The sequence below is a fragment of the Symphodus melops genome, assembly GCF_947650265.1.
Source record: "Symphodus melops genome assembly, chromosome: 13".
In the NCBI taxonomy this organism is placed as follows: domain Eukaryota; kingdom Metazoa; phylum Chordata; class Actinopteri; order Labriformes; family Labridae; genus Symphodus; species Symphodus melops.
In genome coordinates this window covers 4,400,560-4,421,780 of record NC_136703.1, presented here as the reverse complement: position 1 = coordinate 4,421,780, position 21,221 = coordinate 4,400,560, and the positions used below count along the sequence as shown (strand labels likewise).

The 21,221-nt window shown below is 40.2% G+C and overlaps 2 protein-coding genes across 2 annotated transcripts; both read right to left on the bottom strand.

Moving 5' to 3' along the window:
- LOC306834462 (putative pleckstrin homology domain-containing family N member 1) lies at nt 1-9,357 on the bottom strand. Its single transcript, XM_079360368.1, has 11 exons — nt 8,410-9,357; nt 5,697-5,820; nt 4,940-5,086; nt 4,613-4,699; nt 3,856-3,943; nt 3,634-3,770; nt 3,406-3,552; nt 2,509-2,595; nt 1,508-1,583; nt 1,338-1,414; nt 1-729 (listed from the first exon to the last, which is right to left on the bottom strand). Exons 1-11 carry the CDS (start codon nt 8,502-8,504, stop codon nt 601-603), a joined length of 1,194 nt encoding a protein of 397 aa, XP_079216494.1. The 5' UTR covers nt 8,505-9,357; the 3' UTR covers nt 1-600.
- A 1,222-nt stretch (nt 9,358-10,579) lies between these two features.
- Nucleotides 10,580-20,882, bottom strand: ttll10 (tubulin tyrosine ligase-like family, member 10). The gene is made up of 13 exons (XM_079360365.1): nt 20,244-20,882; nt 19,290-19,562; nt 18,946-19,102; nt 18,581-18,699; nt 18,304-18,424; nt 17,087-17,172; nt 15,600-15,789; nt 15,222-15,393; nt 13,540-13,680; nt 11,359-11,475; nt 11,183-11,276; nt 10,816-11,001; nt 10,580-10,749 (listed from the first exon to the last, which is right to left on the bottom strand). Coding segments are annotated over exons 2-13 (1,608 nt in total). The 5' UTR covers nt 19,513-19,562; nt 20,244-20,882; the 3' UTR covers nt 10,580-10,747.
- Nucleotides 20,883-21,221: the final 339 nt, after the last annotated feature.

The following is a 21,221-nucleotide window of genomic DNA, read 5'->3' as shown; positions in this document are numbered from 1 at the left end:
AACCTTGAAACTATTTGACCTGAAAAGGTCAAACGTACTTTATTAGTAAAAACATCAAAATATTTATAAGTTCTTCTTTCTTTATAACACATAAAACTCTAGAAACTCTACATCTACATTTCTTCATCTTAGCTTTTGACTCACATTTTTACATGTCCCTGTTTCTGTTTGTCGCCCCTTAAAGAGAGCAGTTTCAACTGACACAGAGACAAGAATATAAAAAACAATGAAAAAAATCATATCTCATGTGCAGCAGGCATGTCACTGACCTAGACTGTAACTATTACGAATGAATTGAGGTGCAGAGATTACATGAATTCATAGCCTGTCTGTGGTGGTCTTGATTTAAAATCCAGAGTTTGCCCAGTCTGAGACCGAGACACGATTGATTACAACATTCCAAGACAAGACCTTAAAAAAAGATTTCAAGTTGTACAACACTACGTTCAGCCACTCCGAGTGACGACATGATGTCAAAATCAGTGTGAGTACATTTCAGGACCACCTTTCAGGACCACCTTCAAAATAAGTCATGAAAGTGTTATATTTACGAGTATACATTTACATTTCGATTTCCCAAGTTTATCTGAATCTGAGGAGTCAGCTGCTCCCGTTGATGTGATGATGGTCTGATATGATTGGCTCCTGAGACTCCTTCCTGCTCCTCTGCACTTTAGGCTTGATGGGAGGTGCAGGAGGACTCACAGTGATGTGGCTGCTTTTCTCCAGCTGCAGAGAAAACGAAACTCGTGTTGATGCAAAGTGGCTTTACATGCAAAGGTAATATCACCTTTGGTGCACATGACGTCTTGTGGACGCTGACAGTATAACTTAAATAATAGTTTATTTTTCCATTTGATGTCACATGTCCAACGTGTTGTGCATAATTTACTATCCCGAGGACTTCTTAAATAATCTGTGCTTCTAGCTCCAATTCTGTTCAACAACTGCAAGATAACATTCAGGGGGGGAATCACAGCCCTTTGTTGAGCTTATTGAAATTTGCTTAAGTCTGTTTTTATGTGAACTGCAGCACTTCCACGTATTGGCTGATCTATTTCCAACATGAAATGTGACTTTTATAAACTGAGACAGGTTTTATGCTGACTGTAAATAAAAAGAGAAGATCAATAATAGCAATCCTTATAGCTCTATGAAGTGACAGATTTTGATTTAGGAATGGATCCAGTTTTGTTTTAAAGACATCAACAACCCTGCAGTTCCTCACAGCTGTACTTTCCCTTTAAGCCTCTTTAGGCTAATTATTTTGCCACTCAACCATTTCCTTTACTGTTACAAATATACTCCTTTAACGGTGTCACATGGTGCATTGTTACCTTTTGTAAATGGAAGATCCAGTTCCAATAATCCTCCTGACAGGTACAAGAGACGAGCAGGGGCTCCACCAGCTCACCTACGACACAACAGAAAGTTTCCTCAGTGAATGTATTCTGACTTTAATCTGGAGCTACGTTTCATAAAAGAAGCATCAATGTTAACAGTTTACCTATGAGCTCAAACTCCAGTCGTCCAGGCAGCGCTGACCTCTCCACGGCTTTGATGCTGTGTCGAGGTAACCTTCCCTGTGAGAGAGGACACGAGAGAAAAATGATCAGAGTGAGCTGTGATGGAATTTTGACTTCTCATAAGCTTGAACTCTGGTAACAAAAGAAAAATAAAAACCATATAAGAGGAGTAAACCTCCATGTCTTAAAAAGTTAGACATGTGTCTTAATTCTTTGAACAGGTCAGCAGGAGATAAATCCATGAATTGTTCCCCACAACATAGAGGTAGTCTATGGCCTCATCCTAATGTCCACCCTAAAGCCTGACCTCTGAACCCTCCGGGTGTGGGTCAGCCAGAGTATTATTATATATTTACTTATTTACTGTTTTTTATCGCATTTGGCATGAAAGCTTTTTTACTGACTTTGAGGCTTATGTTGAGTCTTTTCAATCAGATCAGAACGTTTGGAAGAATATGATATGAGCATGAGCTTCCACAAAGCTTTTTAATTGGTCAAAAAGTAAGTAAACGAGTGCAGGATGAGCCATCAGACATTTAAAAATGTACTAAATATACTCAGCTATGCTTTATTGAAATATATTTGGCAGATAAATGAACACAAATGTTTATTTTGTGTTTGCTTGCTTTATAATTACTCATAATAATAATTTGCCTTGGATTACTGATGCGAGTGTTAGCCTTAACTTGTGTTTTCTCTAAAAATATACATGGTGACTCCAAAATGGCAAACTCAAGGTTTCATGTGGAGAAAGCCACATCATGGTACCGGTGTCGACTGATAGAATCTGATTTAAGCTTCAAACTGAAAAGCTGAGTCACGTTGCAAGCGGCAAGTTTGAGTTACAACATGTTCCTCCCACGCTACAGGTTATGTATCAAGAGAACAAGTGCTGTGTGAACATAAGTGGGACTCACAGTCATGCCACAGTGTTAGAGGAGGTATTATTATGGGTTTTTCCCATAGAGTCATTTTACACTACCTCATATCTTATATTCTGTCGTTTGTTGTCCACTGACAGCAGCAGGACTTCTTGAGGGAAGAGAACCATCAGTCGTTCCAGGAGTCCCTAAAAACACAAAACTCACGATGTCTACAAGTTGTTCAGATCATTACGCATAGAAAATACTGTGACACTTTACAAAGGATTGCTCCAAATCAAGGCTCCATAAAACTGTATCCACTCAAAATATAGTTTGTTACAGCTTGAGTCTTAGTTTTCGAATGTTTCTAGCTTAGAAAATAATCATTAGTAACAAGGACATTTTATTGTCCTATTGACTGCTGACAGGCTAACAAAACATTTCTTCTCTTACAGAAACAGACTGTGTCAAAAGATTATAGAGGTCATGTACAAACTATCAGGCAAGAATATGGAGAAGAAGGATTTCTGTGGTAATGGGAGATGATTGCAAACATTCAGGTAGCTGGATATAATTTATATCTCAAAAGAATGAAGTGCAACTTTTTGACCCAGTAGATGTCGCCCTTCTGCACCAGCATGAAAACAAAACAAACTGCTGTTTGGCCACATCTCCAGTAGACTGAAGCTTCCAGAGACACACCTCCAACCCCCTCTGATCATGTTTGCACATTATAAATTAGAACTCACCTACATTAAGAACCATTAAGTGCAGGCGGCATGCTTGAAGCTAATGTTAGCACACTTAAGTTAGCTGATAGCTTCATGCTGCACATAAAATGACACGAAATGACTGTGATCTAAAGATACATTAATGTGACATCTAAATAAGCTGTTTTATTGTTTTTATACAAAGGTCCATTGTATCCATGTTAACATGATGTAAACATGGCTCAACAACAAGTTGCACTTAGTTCTCAGTTTATAATTATGATATGAAAGGGGTTTGTGTATTACCTGACTGTGTGTGTTGATGATATGAACTAAAGAAATACATGCTGGCTGACCCATGTGCTGTATCGGTGAACCCTCCCACTGCCTTATGGGAGCCTGGAGTAAGTACTTTTTCAGCTCTTCTCGTTTCCAGTGCTCATCACAGGGTAACTGGGGGAGAAAAACAGTATACAGTCACTTTGATGCTTCTAAAAGACTGCTTTCTATAGACAGTTGTAAACACTTCATTACCAGATAGGAGAGTGCGCAGTGGGAGGGACTCATGGGTTGTGACATTGATTTGTATTTTCTGTCTTCTATATGTTGCATCCATTTCTGTAAATCTGCAGCTCCGGCACATATGAACACCTTGGAGTCCACCATTGGACCTGAGTAAAAGAAGCGACAACATACATTATGCTTTAAACTGTGTCAGCAAGCCTCAGCCGTACTGTGTCATTATCACTGACTCACTGCTGATCTCGAACATGTGAGGTGAATGTGGCGAGTCAGAATCCAGAGAGACAGGTTGTAGGGAAAGTCCAGAGAGGGGCAGGATGCCCTGTGAGACGGGAGGAGAAAGAAAGAAAGTCTTAAACTTGTGCTGCAGACATTCTCAAGACAAAACCGACCAGTGGAGATACTGGCCGTCATTGTTTTGATATAATATGCTACATTACAGTATAATATAATGCAATATGTCATAATGCAATTTATCTTGGACTCCAAATACTGCATAAATAAAGCTGCCTCAGTTCATGAAAAAAAAAAAACAATCCACATGAAAACACAGAAGCACAAACCAACAAATGGTCAAAGTGGACTTGAGCTCGTATATTTCTATTCTTATCTTTTGACAACTCAAAACATTCTCAAACCACATGTCACACTTACTCATTCAGCCCGCATTCACACACTGATGACTGAGGCTGCGGTATAGAAAGTGTCCATCACTTTAAATATGAATGCCACATTTATGCACTGCTGCAAGAGCAACTAAGAGTTAAGCATCCTGCCCGAGGGCACTTCGGCATGTGGCTGCTGGACCAGGGGATCTAACTCCAAACCTCCTTAGAGAAGACCGACTCAACCACTGAGCTACAGCATCTCATCACACAGCATACTGCACATTACTCATGCTGCAGAGGATTTGCATCAAACTCACATAATAGCTGAAAAAGACAAGAACAAGATGCAATTGTCCTTTCAAAGTAAAATGCACAAACTATACCCCATAGGTGAAGTCTTGTCTTGAGTGGTCGAGGGAGAGGATCAGCAGGTGGAAAGAGAACAACACCAGGAAGTGTTCGCTGGTTTCCTGTCAGAACACAGAGACACAGAACAAGAAAACAATCAGACAGCACTGACAGATCATTGAGGGTCTCTATATGTATGCTTGTTAATTAAATGTGTTTAGTTCTCCAACTGTTTGATCCGAGCTTCAGTCTGTGTGTTTTCACAAAAATATAACAGACCCATGAGGTGTTTCTCAATGTGAACTTTTAAACGAGCCCCTGTAGGTTTGTGTTTTAAAGTCCCATCTGACTCCCTCTGTTACCTGTGTGTAGCTGCTGTAGAGAGACACAAGCGAGGAGTGGATGATCTCTCCATACATGTGTGGAGGCTGGCCCTCCCAGTCTCTGATTGGCTGCTGGGAGTAAATCCTGTGGTGCAGCTCCTCTCTGCTCCTGCCCCACAGCACCACCTGCAGACACAAAACTGTATCAGCACATATCGCTCCTTTTTTAACTTTGGAAGCTGTTCTAGTGTTGCTGCTTTCACAATGTTGTGTAGCCTACTGTAAGTTGTTTTTCGGTTAAATAGTAATCAACATCCACAATATGATGAGTCATGCATTACACGGGACGTTTGAGTTTGTTTCTTTGAGCATAATCCTGTATCTCTCTTGGATGAACAGACACATTAGTGATTGTGTTTTGTGTATTGCTCTTCAGATAACATTCAGACAATTGATCATCCAAGTGGAAACACTGCAGTGTTTCCTGTTTTGTGTGTGTGTGTGTGTGTGTGTGTGTGTGTGTGTGTGTGTGTGTGTGTGTGTGTGTGTGTGTGTGTGTGTGTGTGTGCATGTAAAGTTTGAATCACCCCAAACAGGGACTACAGAATCTCTCAGGTTTGTCATGGAAATTCCCAGAATGTGTACACAGTGTGTCTGGCCTCAGATCATAAATAACAGCTCTGTGTGGAAACAGTTCATGTTCATACAGTAAGAGGCATATCGGCATGCTCTGCTTGGGCATCAAAATGTTCAATTACACACACACACACACACACACACACACACACAGAATAACCTGTTGTTCCTTGTGTCGTATTGAGGGGTAGCGCGGTGGAGGCGGAGGTGGTGGTGGTAGATGATGCTCTTCTCTGCTGCTTCTCACTGACAGCTGAAGCCGTGTTTCTCCCAGACTCCACACCCTGAGCAAACAAATGTGTTCACACATTTTACCACACTTTGTCACGTAGCAGCAGCAGTCAGAGCTGACGGTGGTTAGCTTCATGGCCTCATTGTAGCATGGATGTGGGTTCAGTTTCTGACACGCATGATGAATATCAAAGCTCCTGTTCTGTGTGGTTTCCTGCACATTAATGTAGGCCAGTCAGACAGACTCAGCGCTGTCCAAAACTGTGAGCACCTGTTTGCATATGTTTCATAATGGTTGGTGCTTGGACTTGCAGGTTCTACACAAAATATTGTGATAGACCCACATCATCCTCATGTCTACTGAAAGATGTTACATTCATACGCCCCAGACGCAGCAATTTGGGGTTAAGTAGTTGGGGGGGGGGGGGGGGGGGGGGGGCTGAAAGAGGGAGGGGGATAAATCGGGGTAACCTGAGAAATATGGATGTTGTATCCTACATCAGGAAAAACTATTGAATTGTTCTTTATTGGAAAGAGCTGACAAAGAAAAAGGAGGGGCACATTCAGGGATCAAGGCAAGTCCAAATAAACAACTATACTTTAGAAACAAGCCCCCCAAAAACCCCAATCCACACGACTTACAATATTTGTAAGAGACCTTACACAGAAAAGCCCAGAGAGGTTTATAATAACCAGACATGGCAACACTAATTACAGTTTTTATATGTAAATAAATACTTCAAAGCAGGTTTGAAATGAGTGCAGGAAAAACTGCAGACATGACTCCAGTTAAAAAGTAACTAAGTGTAAATAAATAAATAAGTTTGCTTATGATATCCAGTTCAATGCTCAGATGATAAACTGATTATTATGTTCATGTAAAATAAATTAAAAGAAGCATTAAGATCCCCTTCTGCCTGAGCTCTTTTTTCTTTTCCCTCCTTCTTCTTCTTTGCACCACGTTTATTTGACTCTTTCTTTTAAACGTCACCACCTGCTGGTTCACCTCACTGATAGAAACAAGATCCTGAACGTCCATAACTTCTACATAAATCCCTCTCTGCTTTTCCGACCCGCTGGCCCTCATTAAAACTGCAACCACTGACAGAGTGCTGATCATAGAACACAATCCCCTGTGACCTCGTCTAACAACATGCTCCAGCGTCCTCCCGGCCCCAACCAGCCTGCACACACTGTGAAGGAATTTCTTTATGCATACAACAAATAACCTGAATCTGAATCTAGAGTTTTTATTCTATTTACTGTTAAAAACCTTCCCATTGATGCCATAATAATTAGAGTGCCATGATGTTCTGTTGGTCTTTGAGGTGATGGGTGCACTTCAGTAAACCCGTCTATAGGCAGAAGTACTTCTTCTGTTTGGGATGACACTGTGAAACTCCTTACAGTGCTGATGCCTTTAAATACATGTGTATGGTATGGTATTGATCCCATTGGTCATAAATTAGCCTGATAGCATAACACAACATTAGCCTGCCACATAAAGATAAGTCTTACTGGATTTATTCAAAGGTCTGTAGATCAAAATGTCTGAAACTACTTTTCCTCACCTGAAATGATCAGTGTACTCAGACAGCTACAGCTCTAATGTGGCCTCTGTAAAATTATAGATGATCTCTTTTTCATCTCTTTTTTTGTGTGGGTGTTTGAGGGTCTCACCCTTTTCTTTTGCGGGGGGCTCCAATGAATAAGGTAGGGGACCACTTGCTGCTACGTATGTAAGACATTGTTTGTCCTTTTTGAATCCGGCCCACTTAACACATTTCTGATAGAGTCTAATCCATCTGTTATTGCCTCTTGATAACACTCTGTGTTGTAACAGGCCTGTGACCATGTAGCGATCATTTAGCAGCCACACATAAGGACTGTTAACCACTGTTGTCATTAGCCCATTGTAATCCCCCCTGCCTTAAAATGAGCGGGGGATTTGTCCCGCCCTGACTGTATTAAGGGCCTCCATGCGTCAGCCATTGTCTTATAGTAATCTGCTAATCACATCAGTGCAGCATCACTGAGTCCCCAAGTTCATGTTTGGTAAACAAGAGCCAATTAGTTCTACTTTGTTGTTGTTCTGCAAGGTGCAGATGGGTGAAAATCATATTGAGGACATCTGTTATTCTGCAGGTGTTGTGTCATGACAGTTCACTATTTTAAGATTCATTGGAAGATTTTGTTTTAAAAGTAATGATGTTGCTGTGTAAAAAAAAAACACACAAGCAAAAAATGGTTCAGAGGAAAAGAAAGCTTTGAAAGGAATTTGTTCTCCTTTTGTTTGACTTTCTGTGTAAAAAAAGTCATAAAAGTAAACCACAAAGGTTGAAAGAGAAGCTGCTAAAGTGTTCTCTCCAGTGCACAGAGTGTGAGCACTTCCTCCTGCAGAGCTTTCTGTTACACAAAACCACATTAAAGAAAACCTTACAGGCAAACTAAAATCTCTGAAGCAGAGGACAAGCAAAATAAATCTGACTTAATTCACATTCTAGATCAGATAATCCCCTAACACCCACAATATATTGAGTTTTAGTTCCCACAAGTGTTCCCATACTTGTGAGCATTTCCCACTATTTGTTTTCGATTTTAAGTTTCTATCTTTAAACTGAGATTTTGTTCTCAGGTCTTACCCTAAATTGTCTCCAGATAGTTCCAGGAGTTCGATCTCGTCCGGTCCCACCTCGTCCACTCCAATATGCCTCTGGGTCACACTGCAGCATCCCATGGTGGACAAAGATTCTGTCTCTCTCTGCCTTGTCTCAGCTTCTCAGTTCACACACTGAGCACCATCTGCCCAGACAATCATCCCTGCTGCGTGTGTGTGCCACACTAAAACCAAAGAGATAACACAAAAACGGGGGCAGGTTGGGTCCAAAAGAGGATATTGTGTGCTGGAGACAGGGAGGGAGGGAGGAGGGGGGGTAGTGCTAAGCTCTAGTTCCCCCTTTTTGCAACATGTAGTTCATGTTTCCAGACAGGCTCAAAACGAAAGGTGCAAACGCTTTTGAAGAGGAATTGAAGATAAAAGTGGACAAAAGTTTTAGTCAAGTCGCAGCATAGAGTTCCTTCCTGTCAGTTGGCTGTCTGCAGAGGACTGAGCTGCTTCCTCAGTTTGGTTTTCTAACACCCACACTGTCGCGTTAGTATGACAAAAACAAGTGTGATTCAACGACAAGCTGATGATTATAAAAATGCATCGTCCTCCTCATGTGGATAAGTCATGATGCTCTCAGTCTCCTTACTGCAGATGAAGCAAGCATCCTGTTGGGAAAGATGGGACCATAAACCCGCCCGTGTTTACATGCAACAAAGTCTGAATGTGGATGGAGGTGAGATAATTATTAATTATGAAACAGAGAGGTGAAGGGCTGCAGTCAAAACAACAAGCCACAACAACTGCTGAGCGGAGCTTCGTGTTGATATTTCAGGTTAGAGTTACAGGGAGGTGTTGCATTGCAGGGTTTGGACACGATCATGTCTGAGTGTCTCACAGGGCAGGAGCTGCTCTCGGACAAAAATTATACATAACAGGACCAACAGTAGGATGACGTTAAAGTAAAACCTCACAAAACCAAGCACCAAGAGTGCACTTTAAAAAGGCAAGAGAGGAAACAGGACAAAAAGAAGACAAAACAAAAACATGGATCTCTTCAGTTGATACTTAATTTTAAAAATACTTGAATCATGATATTAAAATAAATAATCCAGCTCTTCCCTCAAGATGATTTCTCTTCATTTAAAAATTTGCTGTGGTGCGAGCCTGTAAAATACCTAAATACATTGTGAAACATTGCAGACATTTACAGCTTATGAGCCCTCCATCATCAGAGGTCAAATCTGTTTATAAATCAGCGTCAAAGCTGTGGCTCTTTGGAAAAACCCTGTCATAAAAAACAGTCCAAAGACATTGACTCGACTCTGACTGAAGGTGTGAGTGATGGCAGCTTGTCTGACTCTTTATCTTCACCCTGTGATTGACTGGCAAACAGTTCAGGGTGTAACCCCCCCTCGCCCAATGATAGCTGTGATTGGCTCCAGCTCCCGACCCAAAATGGGAAAAGCTGTATAGATGATGGATGGATGTATGGAAAGTTTCATTCTCAAAGTGCTTATTCATAAGAAAAATAAAAGCACATGAAGCAGTAAATAAAGTAAAGAATGCGATCAGGGGGAAAACAAAATCAAATAAAAAAATAAAACTGTCAATCACTCAAATATAATGCAGGAGGTCAATGAAAGCTTATGTTATAACGTACATAAATTAAGGAGAAAGTGTGTAAGAAAACTATATGTAAAAACAAATAAAGGACAATTCTGTCAAAGAAGAACAGCAGTAAAGAAACTGGTTTCAGAAAAGTCACATTTCTCTGAAGGCCAAAGAAGAGGGATGAGGTTCATCACATTCAAGTTTCGAACAAGAGGATTTGTTGTCACGTTCAGCCTTTCTTTGTGTAACACTGAAAATAAAGTATCAATGAGAGTCCACACTGTTGACTTTTTTCAGAGCTTATTTCGATCCGAGCAGTTTGCATATTACTCGTTACATCTCCTCTTTGGTTTCATAACTGAACTTCAGATGTCTCCTCCGGGATGTTCTTCCCCGAGCTCCTCTTTTCTTTCAGGTTTGCCTCCACATACAGTTGGAGATCCAGCGTAGGAAGGGGATGTTGACTTTGTTGTCTGTGGGGATTCGCTGATAGAGACGTCTTCACTCACTGATGGTGATGATATCGACATGATGACCCACATCCTCTCCTGATTCTCTGAGTGCTGCCGGTCGTCCACAGCCTTCATCTGATGATGAAAAGTGCATTTGCTCATCTTGAGTACAACACGAGGTCTGGCCTTCTTACATTTAACAATCTGTGTGCCGCTGTTCCTGCAGCTTGGATGTGAAGATGTCTGCGGCGAGAGACGGCTTCGATGGCGAGATGAGGAGAGCTTCGATTGACTTTTCTCTTCACTGTTCTCTGAAACATTCACAGATGTATCAGGGGACGCTGAGGGAAAAACTCTGCTCTCATTCTTTGACTTACATCTCCTGCGTTCAGTCTTGTTGGTTCTTCTCTGGTTCAGTTGACTGTGTGTGTTTCTTCTGCTGCAGGCCTGCGCTGTCTCGGGAGGAAGCACTCCATTATACAGCAGCACAAACTCTCTTTGGCTGTCCAAAGGGAGAAGGGTCTGCCTGAGACGACACTTGTTGAAGATCTCCAGAGTTAAATCTAGAGGAGCAGAGAAGAAGAAGGTACATCAACCTGTACAGGAGACACATCTGCAAATATTTGATAAAGGGAACTATGACAGCACAGTGCATACACTTCATGTCAGAACCTGTTTAAGCAAGATGCTAAAATCTAATAAACCTAAAAATCTGTATCAATGCTGGAAATGACATGAGCTCACCCAGTGTCTCCACAACAGTGCTGGGTATCACCTCTTTCAGCACGTCACAGTTTGTATGCAGAGCAGGGTTACAGTTCATCTCCAAAAGCCACACCTGGCAGTAACACATAAAGACAAAATTCATCCAAAAAAATAAAAATAAAAATATAAAAAAACTTTTTATAGTCACCACAAACCTTAAATTCCTCATCAACCATGAAGTCGCAGCCAATAAGGTCGAAGTAGCCGAGACGGCGGTCCAGCTTTAATTTGACAGCGAAGAAACACTGCATCATGATCTGCTGCATGCGTTTCTGGTGTATAGAAAAGAAACACGACTAAGAGTCGGACAATGTATTGTTGATTAGATTTAGGAGCAGCAGAGGATACAACACCACCTAAAGCAGCCACTATCTAAGTCTGCAACTCTTTGCAACTATAATCAAGGAGCAGTTATGGATTTGTTCGCATGTTATGTTTCTTCACCAAATAAACATGTGTGGCAAAAGACACTGAGCAGTGCTAGTAATCATTTGAGATGCTTGTCTTCTGTTAAGTGCTGCTTGGTTGAAAACAGCTGCCTCCTGATGCTAGAGCTGCAGCAGATGAGAAAGAAAATGCACCAAAAAAAAACAAAAAAAAAACAACAAGCTTGAACAAGTTCAAACACCTCGGACAGAATAAAGAAATGTTTATTTGCGACACCTGCCACTGTATGAAAAGTGGGATGTTCAGCAGTGTAAAATGCTGCGAAAGTTCACAGGAATTTACAGTCAACACCGACAACTGCCTGCCATGACTCAAGGTTTAACGTGCTGTCTTTCTTTGGTGTGTGTACACTGTATACTGTCAGAGGGGACATGTGAGTCACTTTTGGACAGTTCCCAAAAAGTGATCAGGCTGACATGAGTGATATAAATAAATAGAAGCTGAAGTGCTTCCTGAATTTAATTTGTTTTTTCAAACACAGTTTTACTCATAATTATTGTAGGAGCCACTTTAAAGTGTTTGTGTATTGTATTTCAAAGGTTTTGGTTTCTACGTTTATGAACTTTACTTGGACACTAGGTGGTGATAATTGATAATGTGGGTTAATGTGTCAGCTGGTATGTTTGAGTGTTTATAGGTCACTGATGAGGAAGTGATGGCATCATCAGTGGAGGGAAGATACAGTTCTTACTGTAACGTTACGTAAACAAACATTTATAATCTCTGGAACAATATTGCATTATATGATCATCACGGTGTGTCTGCTTCTTATGTGACAATAAACGGGAACTTCATTTGTTTATTTGTGTCGATACCTTTTCATACACGGAAGCAAGTGACTAAAAGCACGATGAGAAGTGGTCATTAGATAGTCACTACAATGATTATTGTTGTAATTTTTTTGGGGGGATGGGAAATCTGATATTTAGGTTTGTTGTAGTTGATCGTACATCCTTTAATGTCAAAATGAAGCTTTTAGTTTGACATCTTAACCGCTTTCACATAAGCTGTCAGAGAAGTTAGTGCAAAGTGAAACAGAGAGCAACTTAAGGAAGCTGAGCTGAACTCGGTCATTCCAGTGAAGTTGAATAAGTTTGGATATGACTGCCAAGAAGCTCGTTCTTCTCCCAGGACATTAGCATTACACTTCTGTAAAGTCTGGGGGATTTAAAACGGAGGATATTCTCAAGGAACAGTCAAACATTTAAACTGCTCAGCAGAGGATGATATATTCTGATGTTAGTCCCTAATAAGATTCAAGAACAAAATTAAAACCCTGACATGTGTGAATCCCATAGTGCAGCTTCATACTGTAAGTTACTGGCAGCAGTTTATTGCAAGCCTAAAAGTGAGTTATTTTCTCAGACTTCATAACAAAAGCTTTACATTAAGAGCAGGTGTTGATTATACTCCTCCTACACGGGCGGAGTCACAGAAGTCATTATGAGGCTGTTTTTTACAGGCAGTGTCTTGTCCCATCACTGGGGAACGTATTTTAACATTAGAGAACATTTCAAGAAGTGTCCCTTTAAAGAAATGTTGCTGGTAATAAAGCTGTGATTTATAGAGATGTAAGGCTGTTAGAGCATCTTTATAATCGGAGAGTGTGATGGCTCTAAAACAGACAAGATGCAGTTCGATGTTTCATTTTTACAAACACAAACAACAGGGAAAAAAGGTTAAATATGTGTATTTTTTCTTTAAGGCAGCATGTGCTTAAAATGACCCCCCCAAACAGCTAATATTTGATTCTGGTAATAACATGTTGTAGTCAGACAGGAGTGAGATCATCCGTGCCTAAACCACAATCTCAATTAGCTGCGAGCACCAACAGCCTTCACTATGATGTTAATTGGTCCCTGAGAGCTACAGCACACAGCAGCACTCACTGCAAAGACGTCCAGCACCCAGTCCCTGGGCAGACCCTTGGAAACCTGAAACCTGTCGTTGACGTAGGTGTTGAAGCTCTCCATGGACCACACTGTGTCCTCCTTTAGCTGGCTGTACAGAGGGTTCTTCTTCTGCATGTACTGCAGACAGACAGCAGGGGGACCACAGACACATGAAGCAGGAGAGAGACAGTTAGTGCCAAACGTTAAGCCTGATTATTTATTCAACCTCTCTGGAAACAATAAAGAAAAGTCTTTTCCACTAAAATAGGAGGCAAATATATCTTCAATACTATCATGAATCATATTGTTGTGTTTCTATTTTTTTCATTTGTGCTGGAGTGAAGCTAACAGTGTCATGAACAGGTTGACTCTCCCCTGCGAAGATTTTTGCTAAATGAATACAGCCGCCTCTTCATGACCGAGAAAAGCAAACAGAGCATCACCAACAGGATTTAATAGTTGTTTTATATGCCTCTCATCCCTACCACAGAGTTAGTAACAGACAAGAATGACTGCAGAAACAGCCTTCTTTTAATTTTCCCACGCCACAGATTCATTGTGTAAATGAGAGCATCGGAGAGTTAAACATTATCAATCAAGGAGGATCATCACAAAAAAATTTGCAAAGAGAAAAAATGTCTGACTTTGTCCACAGGGGGCAATCAGATTAAACACAACCTGAGTTCCTTGCAAAAGCTTAAACATATTTTTTTATTGATCAAATTTATCAAATTTAAATCAAACAGCATCATATTTTAATCACGCTAATCAATCAGTGAGAGCAACTTTAATTCAACCCTGATTCAGAATTTCCACTAAGCAATCAAGTTTTGTGCTCTTCATGTATGTACAGCGCTTTGTCCCAGCTACGGCTGTTTAAAGTGCTTTATAAATAAAGTTGAGTTGAGTTGAGAAGATCATTAACTCGATTTGGCACCGCATACCTGTTAACTTCTTCTTACTTTTCTTTTCACTGATGATTCCTAACCTAAACCTAATTCTTGAGTCTAGTCCGCTCTCTATGTTTTCCGAGTATGTTGCCAGGTTTGCATGCATTCAACTATAATTGCTACAAAAAAATCTAATATTATGCAATTTATGGAGTCTATTGTTTCAAGTCTAAGTCAATAGAAGTATTCAAAGTATACTTATTAAGACAAATCCTTGTATTTTTGACTCGAGTCTCACCATAGACTGCACAAGCACGGACCTAGTCGTAGTGTGACCCTTTGCTTTCTGTACAAGCGTCATGAAGCCAAATTATGGTGTCAACACGTTGGGAAACCTTTCTCAAAGTTACATTCCACCTCCACAACACAGGCACGTGGGTGAAGCCTCGGCCAACATTCAGCGTTTTGGAAAACAGCTAAAACAGGTCAGTCAATCAATTATGCAAATATATGCATAAGTCTTAGATGTAACACCAGCAAAACAGATGAGTGTTCAGTCCAGAAATGTTTCACCTCGCAAAGAAGTTAAGATTGTTTGCATGGAGGCAACACCAAGGGCAGACGTGAAATAAAATGTAGACCAGTTTGTCATGAAGTCAGAGGACTGAGATCGTCCTGTAGCAGTAACTCAAGGCCACATATGTAACCAGCATTTTCATATGTATCTGGAGGCTGCATAAAGGAGTTGGTTTGGACTGCATAATGCATAGTGACAGTGTTATGGTGTACCTGATTGGTCAGGTGTGCAGACAGGTTGTTGGAGCTGGGGTCGTAGAGATCACAGGTAAGTCGTACATATCCATGACGAAAGAAGACCATGTAAGGTGTGGTGCAGGCGATCAGAAAGAAAGAGCGCACGTCAAACTTTTTGCCTTTCAGGAGCAGCGGCTTCTGGATGTAACTGAGAGACAAATGCAAGTCTGATGGATGTGGTCATCAAAGTATAAGTTGAAAAAAAAATATATATATACATACATACATACATACATACACACACACACACACACACACACACACACACACACACACACACACACACACACACACACATACATACATATATATATACATATATACATATATATATATATATATATATTTACTAACTGTTGGACGATACGAGCCTGCGGCTGACGATGCTGCGTCCTCCTGCTGGCCTGTCGTCCCTCTCCCTGCTCCAGCTTCAGTCTGAAAGCAGAGACGTCCTCTGGGCTCTTCAGCAGAAAAATACCTCTACCCTGGTTCATTCCTGTGGGCTTACAGATCCACATTTGATTCCTGTTGTTGCTTACGCCTGCTAAAAATCACACATACAAACAAATTAGAATAATATTAAAAAACTGCGTCCTAAATCACACTTAAGATCTGACACTACATCATAAGAAACAATCCTACGATGATATGTTAAGGGTTGGTCATTTTCTCCAGATACACTTTCGCTGAAATTGTCTTTAGGTCCTGACAGAAATTAATCATTTGTGTACTTAGAAAAGGGAACAAAGAAAATGTGTCATCTGTAGCAGTTACAAGCCTGTAAAAACTTCAACCAATGTTTATGTGATAGCCCTCTCTGTTTAGCCATCCTAGTTTAAAAAACATGATGCAGCGTGATACGATCAAGTATAAATTAAACCAACAGAATATAAGGTCGTCAAAGTCTTAAAAGCAAACACAAACATGTGGGAAAGCTGCAAACCTTTCGATTGAAAATATGTTGAGATATAAGATATTTATGTTGAGAAATAAGTGCTTCAACTCAGCCTGCTACTATGTTACTTGTTGGATCAGTTCCTCTGATGAAGGCTGATTTTCATCTAACATAAATTTTGCTGTTGTGGCTAATTCAGGACATTTTTTGGGTAAGTTTCTCTCCTTGACTGTGTGCATTTTAAGTCTCAACTTTTACCTTTACAAGTCAAAGAACTACGCAGATTTGTTTGTGATTTCACTGCCATTTCTTTACCCTGGTCTGTTTTGTTCCCCTTATCTTCTTTACGACATGGTCATCACCCAGAGATCTAATCCAGCTGTCCATGTCCCTTTTGTTTATTTAACGATAAGCATGTTTGTCTTAACATGTGCACCATTTATCATAATACAAAGAGTCTGTATGTCTAAAGACAACATCATGTACAGTGGATATTGTCATCTGTTCTTCAGATAAAGGCTTGTCTGGTTTTACATCCAACAGCGTTTCTTTTCAGCGCTGCAGCTCTATATTAAGATCCTGCTCAGAGTTTCTCCTCGTGTTTGTGTCTCAGCCCTGCCCTCTGCTGACTCATCTCTATGGCAACAACATGTTCCCCTGGTGATTTTATCAGGGCCTTATGGGAGGTGAAGTGCATTATTTTCCAACGCCCTCAACCTGTTTGATTGAGCAATCACCAAGACTACTGTTGTCTTAACGCTGCTGAGCTCAAACTATTCTCTTTTACATCACTGAAAGTCGAACAGGTTGAGTTTGATTTATCTTATTTTAATCTGGAGCCCGCTAACCAAACACAGATCCGGTCTGACCTGTGCTGCGTTGTTGTTGTTGCATCAGTATATGAAATGTGTGAGGTCAATACAGGTGAGAAGTTGAAGCATTTTACCCTCCTGCTGGGCAAAGAAAGCCTCCCTCTCTTCCCTCATATCCATGCGAAAGGTAGTGGGAATAAACTCCTCTATTTTTAGCCTCCTGTTCAGGACAACAAAATAAGGAACAAGACAAAGTTTGTGTGTTAGAAACTGCCAGGTCTACAATTTATTTTTTTTAAAAAGTCACATATTGAAAATTGGAAGAAAAGTAATCTAGCTAAATAAAAATATTCAGGAGGATCGACAGAGACCAGCTTGAGATAAAGACATGTAGTGATGGATTTTCTAAATGTTGTTTAAATTCTCTTCTTTGTTTATGACCTAGATGAAGGAAAAATAACCAATGAAGTCCCTCAAAGTCCCAGAATGAAAGCAGATCATTATTTTTTCAGGCTAGCTTGTCAAAAATTATGCCAGCCCGTTTGAAACTAAAGACTCAAAAAGAGGTCGAAAAGAGAAAATAATAAACACTCAAAAAAACAGCCCAACATATTTCTCTACAAATACGTTTTTCAGTGGCCATTATGTTTGAGCTTAACATTTAAAAAGTAACGGTGTCATTTTAAGTTCAGGTTTGTTTAAAATCAAAGGCATAGGCTACTGTTAATGTTCGTGTTTTTTAGGAAATTTGAAGTAGTATTATAAACTATAGATATTTATTTATATCACAAGAAGAATCATTTTACATTCAAACAGATGTTGATCCACCAAAGTTAGCCAGAAATGCCCAGTTCCCAACATTCACCGTCAAACTAGTTTCTTATTAGCATGCAAATAGTAGCATGCTAGCTGCTTATTAGTCATTATTAACTCTTAGGCTTTCTAACACCTACCTCTATATCATCCCAGTCAAAAGCTCATAGGCCATTATCTAAGAGTTTGTCTTCATTACTGCTTATTGATGTGGTTCAAGATTATAATTGTATTATATGTTTGCTTAGAAGATAGAAGTACTAAAAGCTCAGTATGTTTAGGCAGGTCTGATTGTGCCTGATAAACAAAAAAATAACCCTGTAAAAATCCTATTAATGATAAGAGCATGTCTGGACTGCATGAACATGTGCCACAGAGTATTGTTTGCCATTCCTACAAGTGAACAAACACAATCATGTCTGTGTAAACTGTGTGAAAAAAGTTCTCTGTTATCTTTCGGATTTGAATTCAAGCATCCTGTGTGTTTGAGGAATCAGTCGCTTAAAAAACCAAGCAGATACTCTGTCATCTGTTTCACCTTGATCTTCTGCCGTGGTCAACTTTGCTGCTGACTCGCTCGTACTCCCGCAGACTGCTGAGGAGGCCGATCTTAGTGGTCAGCACCTTGTTGTTGGGAATCTGGTACATCAACTGTTCACCTGCGTACAACACATGAGAGGAATAATACTTACAAAAAGCAAATTATATATTAAATGCTTGTAAACTTTTAAGTTGTATAAGTCCAGTTTCCTTCATTTAATCTTTACAATGTTTCTTATATAGATAATTGTATATTTTAACATGACATACGGAACCTTCTCTGAAGTTGTTGTAGTTGGTAGGAGATTTGGTCTCACACCACTTTAGTTTGAAATCCTCCCTGTGCTTGTTGTAAATCCTTTTCCATCCTCTGCTCTCACAGTAACTTCTCACTCTGAAGAAAATCAATCAAATACTTTAATAACACAAAGACCCAGAGGTCAGAGGCCACATGTAAAACCAGGTATATGACATCTCTGCTCACAGAAGAGAAAATCCCTCCTGTCTATTTATTTGATATATAACCCCATGTTAACTAAATTCCATATGTCCCCTTTGAATGTAATCACATATTTTTTAAAACATTAAAACAACATTTTTCTCTCCTCTCTTTATTCCCTTATTCCAAATTCTGAATTACATTTCCGCTCCATTTGTTCCTCCCATGAAGTAGAAAGGCCCAGACCCCCGGGGCTCCTCCACCCGACACTCCCTGTCCCTGTCTGGGTGAGAGGAGGTGGAATAAGCCCTGGGGAAAGACCTCCGGAGATTTCGCTTTACCATGCAGGCAGCCGGTACTGTTAGACAGAGAAACATTCATAAATAATGCACGCACACAGTCACTCATAAATTCAGCACTTTTGTGTATGTTAGAGGGTCAAATGTTACTGCATTGGAAGTACATTTTGATTTGCTGAATTTTATTTTGATATGCTTTGCTCTTTAAAAACAGCATAAATACAACAACAACAACTGCCATCACACCTGACTCTATATCCTTGGCTTCCTGGATGTTGGTCATGTGGGAAAACCTCAGCGTCTCCTCTCTCTGGTGCTGCTCTAGTCCACCTTCTGATGTCACTTCCTGCATGCTACTACGGTCAGGTGACTGCAGCTTTTCTCCCTCCTCCTCCTCCCCCTCCTCCTCCCTCAAGCTACATGCAGGCTGGTTCTGCCCACAGTGAACCTCCACTACCTCTTTGTCCATATCTCCCTCCTTTTGCTCGATCAGTCCTGCCTCCTCTGCCCGGGCCCTCACTGCAGAGCAGATGACATAACCTCAGACAGTGAAAAACTGTGGGGGAAGGCAAGAAATGCTTCTACATAAGACACAAGCAGATTCTGATTTTTAGTGCACAATAAGACTGTCAAGTGTCCAGTGTTTTTCTTTTTAAATACACAACGTTACCACCACAGCACTTGAACAAAGTCGTATTTTTCTGTGTTGGCTAAATAATAAGATAAAAGCATGTTAACCAACTTAATATATAACCCTGGCTACGCTTAAACGTCTTCATCCAAACCTTATTTTTAGGCTGATATTATGTATTTATACAAGTGTATGTGCCTCTCCTCTCCATAACTATCATAAGCACCTTAATATATATTTGCTCTTGTAAATATATAAGGCACATTGTAATTGAGGGTCTCCATTATCACTCCTCTGAAGCAACCGCCAGAAAAAAAATCTGACATGTAATATCTCATAACTACTTAAACTTGTAATGAGCATTTGATCCTCTAGGGGCTGCTAGCACCTGTAAACTGCTCGAGACTCAGATCCTTGTTTGTTTTTTTGCTTGCATCAAATGTAATTAAAACTTTCAAACTTTAAATATGTACAATCTTACATATAGTAAGAGAAAACATATAGTGTTTTTTTAAACAGATATGGAAAAACAAGTCTTTCAAGCTATGTTCAAAATCAAAAAGTTTTACCTTAAACTCCAGCTTCACACACATGGACAGCCAGACTCCACCCACTCAGCCTGCTCTTCCTCTGTGGTGTGCACTCAACCTTGTAGACCAACTACAAGGCCCAGACAAACAGCAAACCTGCGGACTGAAAGACTAACTCGACAGAGCCAGATTCACATTGTCTAACAGTCGTTTTAACCCACTGAAAGAGCCAAACTCTGTCACACTGCCAGAAAGCAGACCCACATGATGTGACCAAAGTAAGCAATCACTGGTTACTTAGGTAATGGGACCCTTAGCAACAGTTTCCCTTTGTAGATTGAATCTTACACCAACAGCCGCTCAAGAAGACAAACTAACTGCTCAAGATTGTGTATCCCACACCCTATCCACCTCTAACTTTAGCCTCATTCACTATTAATTGCCTGTAAGCCTCTGTTGTGTGAACCCTATGGTAACATAAGAGCAGAGTGTCAATCACAATGGGGTTGCCTGTGTTTCAGGGTATTGTGTCCTGACAGAAAGGCAACTATTGTACTCTGTGGCTCTGTGACAAATCTGATTTGAAAAGTGACATAAAAATTCTCCCAACAAAATTCTGTGACTTTTGAAATGTGCAAGACAAAAGTCGAAGGTGAAAATTCAAAAATCAACATTAACTTCACCCTCAAGCCTTTAAATACAAACATTCCCTCTATGATAGCTTGATTTCAGCCTATTCTACATTTTCTTCTCATATTATAGTACTGGAAAAATCTAGGTCATTTAGCTAAATCACTCTTGAAATCATTAAATAAATAGCAATCATAATCGTTAATCAAATTGTCCACAGCCAAATCCAGTAGCATGTGTTCAGTTGAGCAACATATTATCTGTCTGCTCTCTTGCCAAATCTACTTATCACCTCTCTGTCTCAGTGATTCGACTCAGGAGGAAACACCCAGACCAAGCCACAGTCGGCAATTATGCATAATCTTTTCTCTTCCTCCGAGCAGTCAG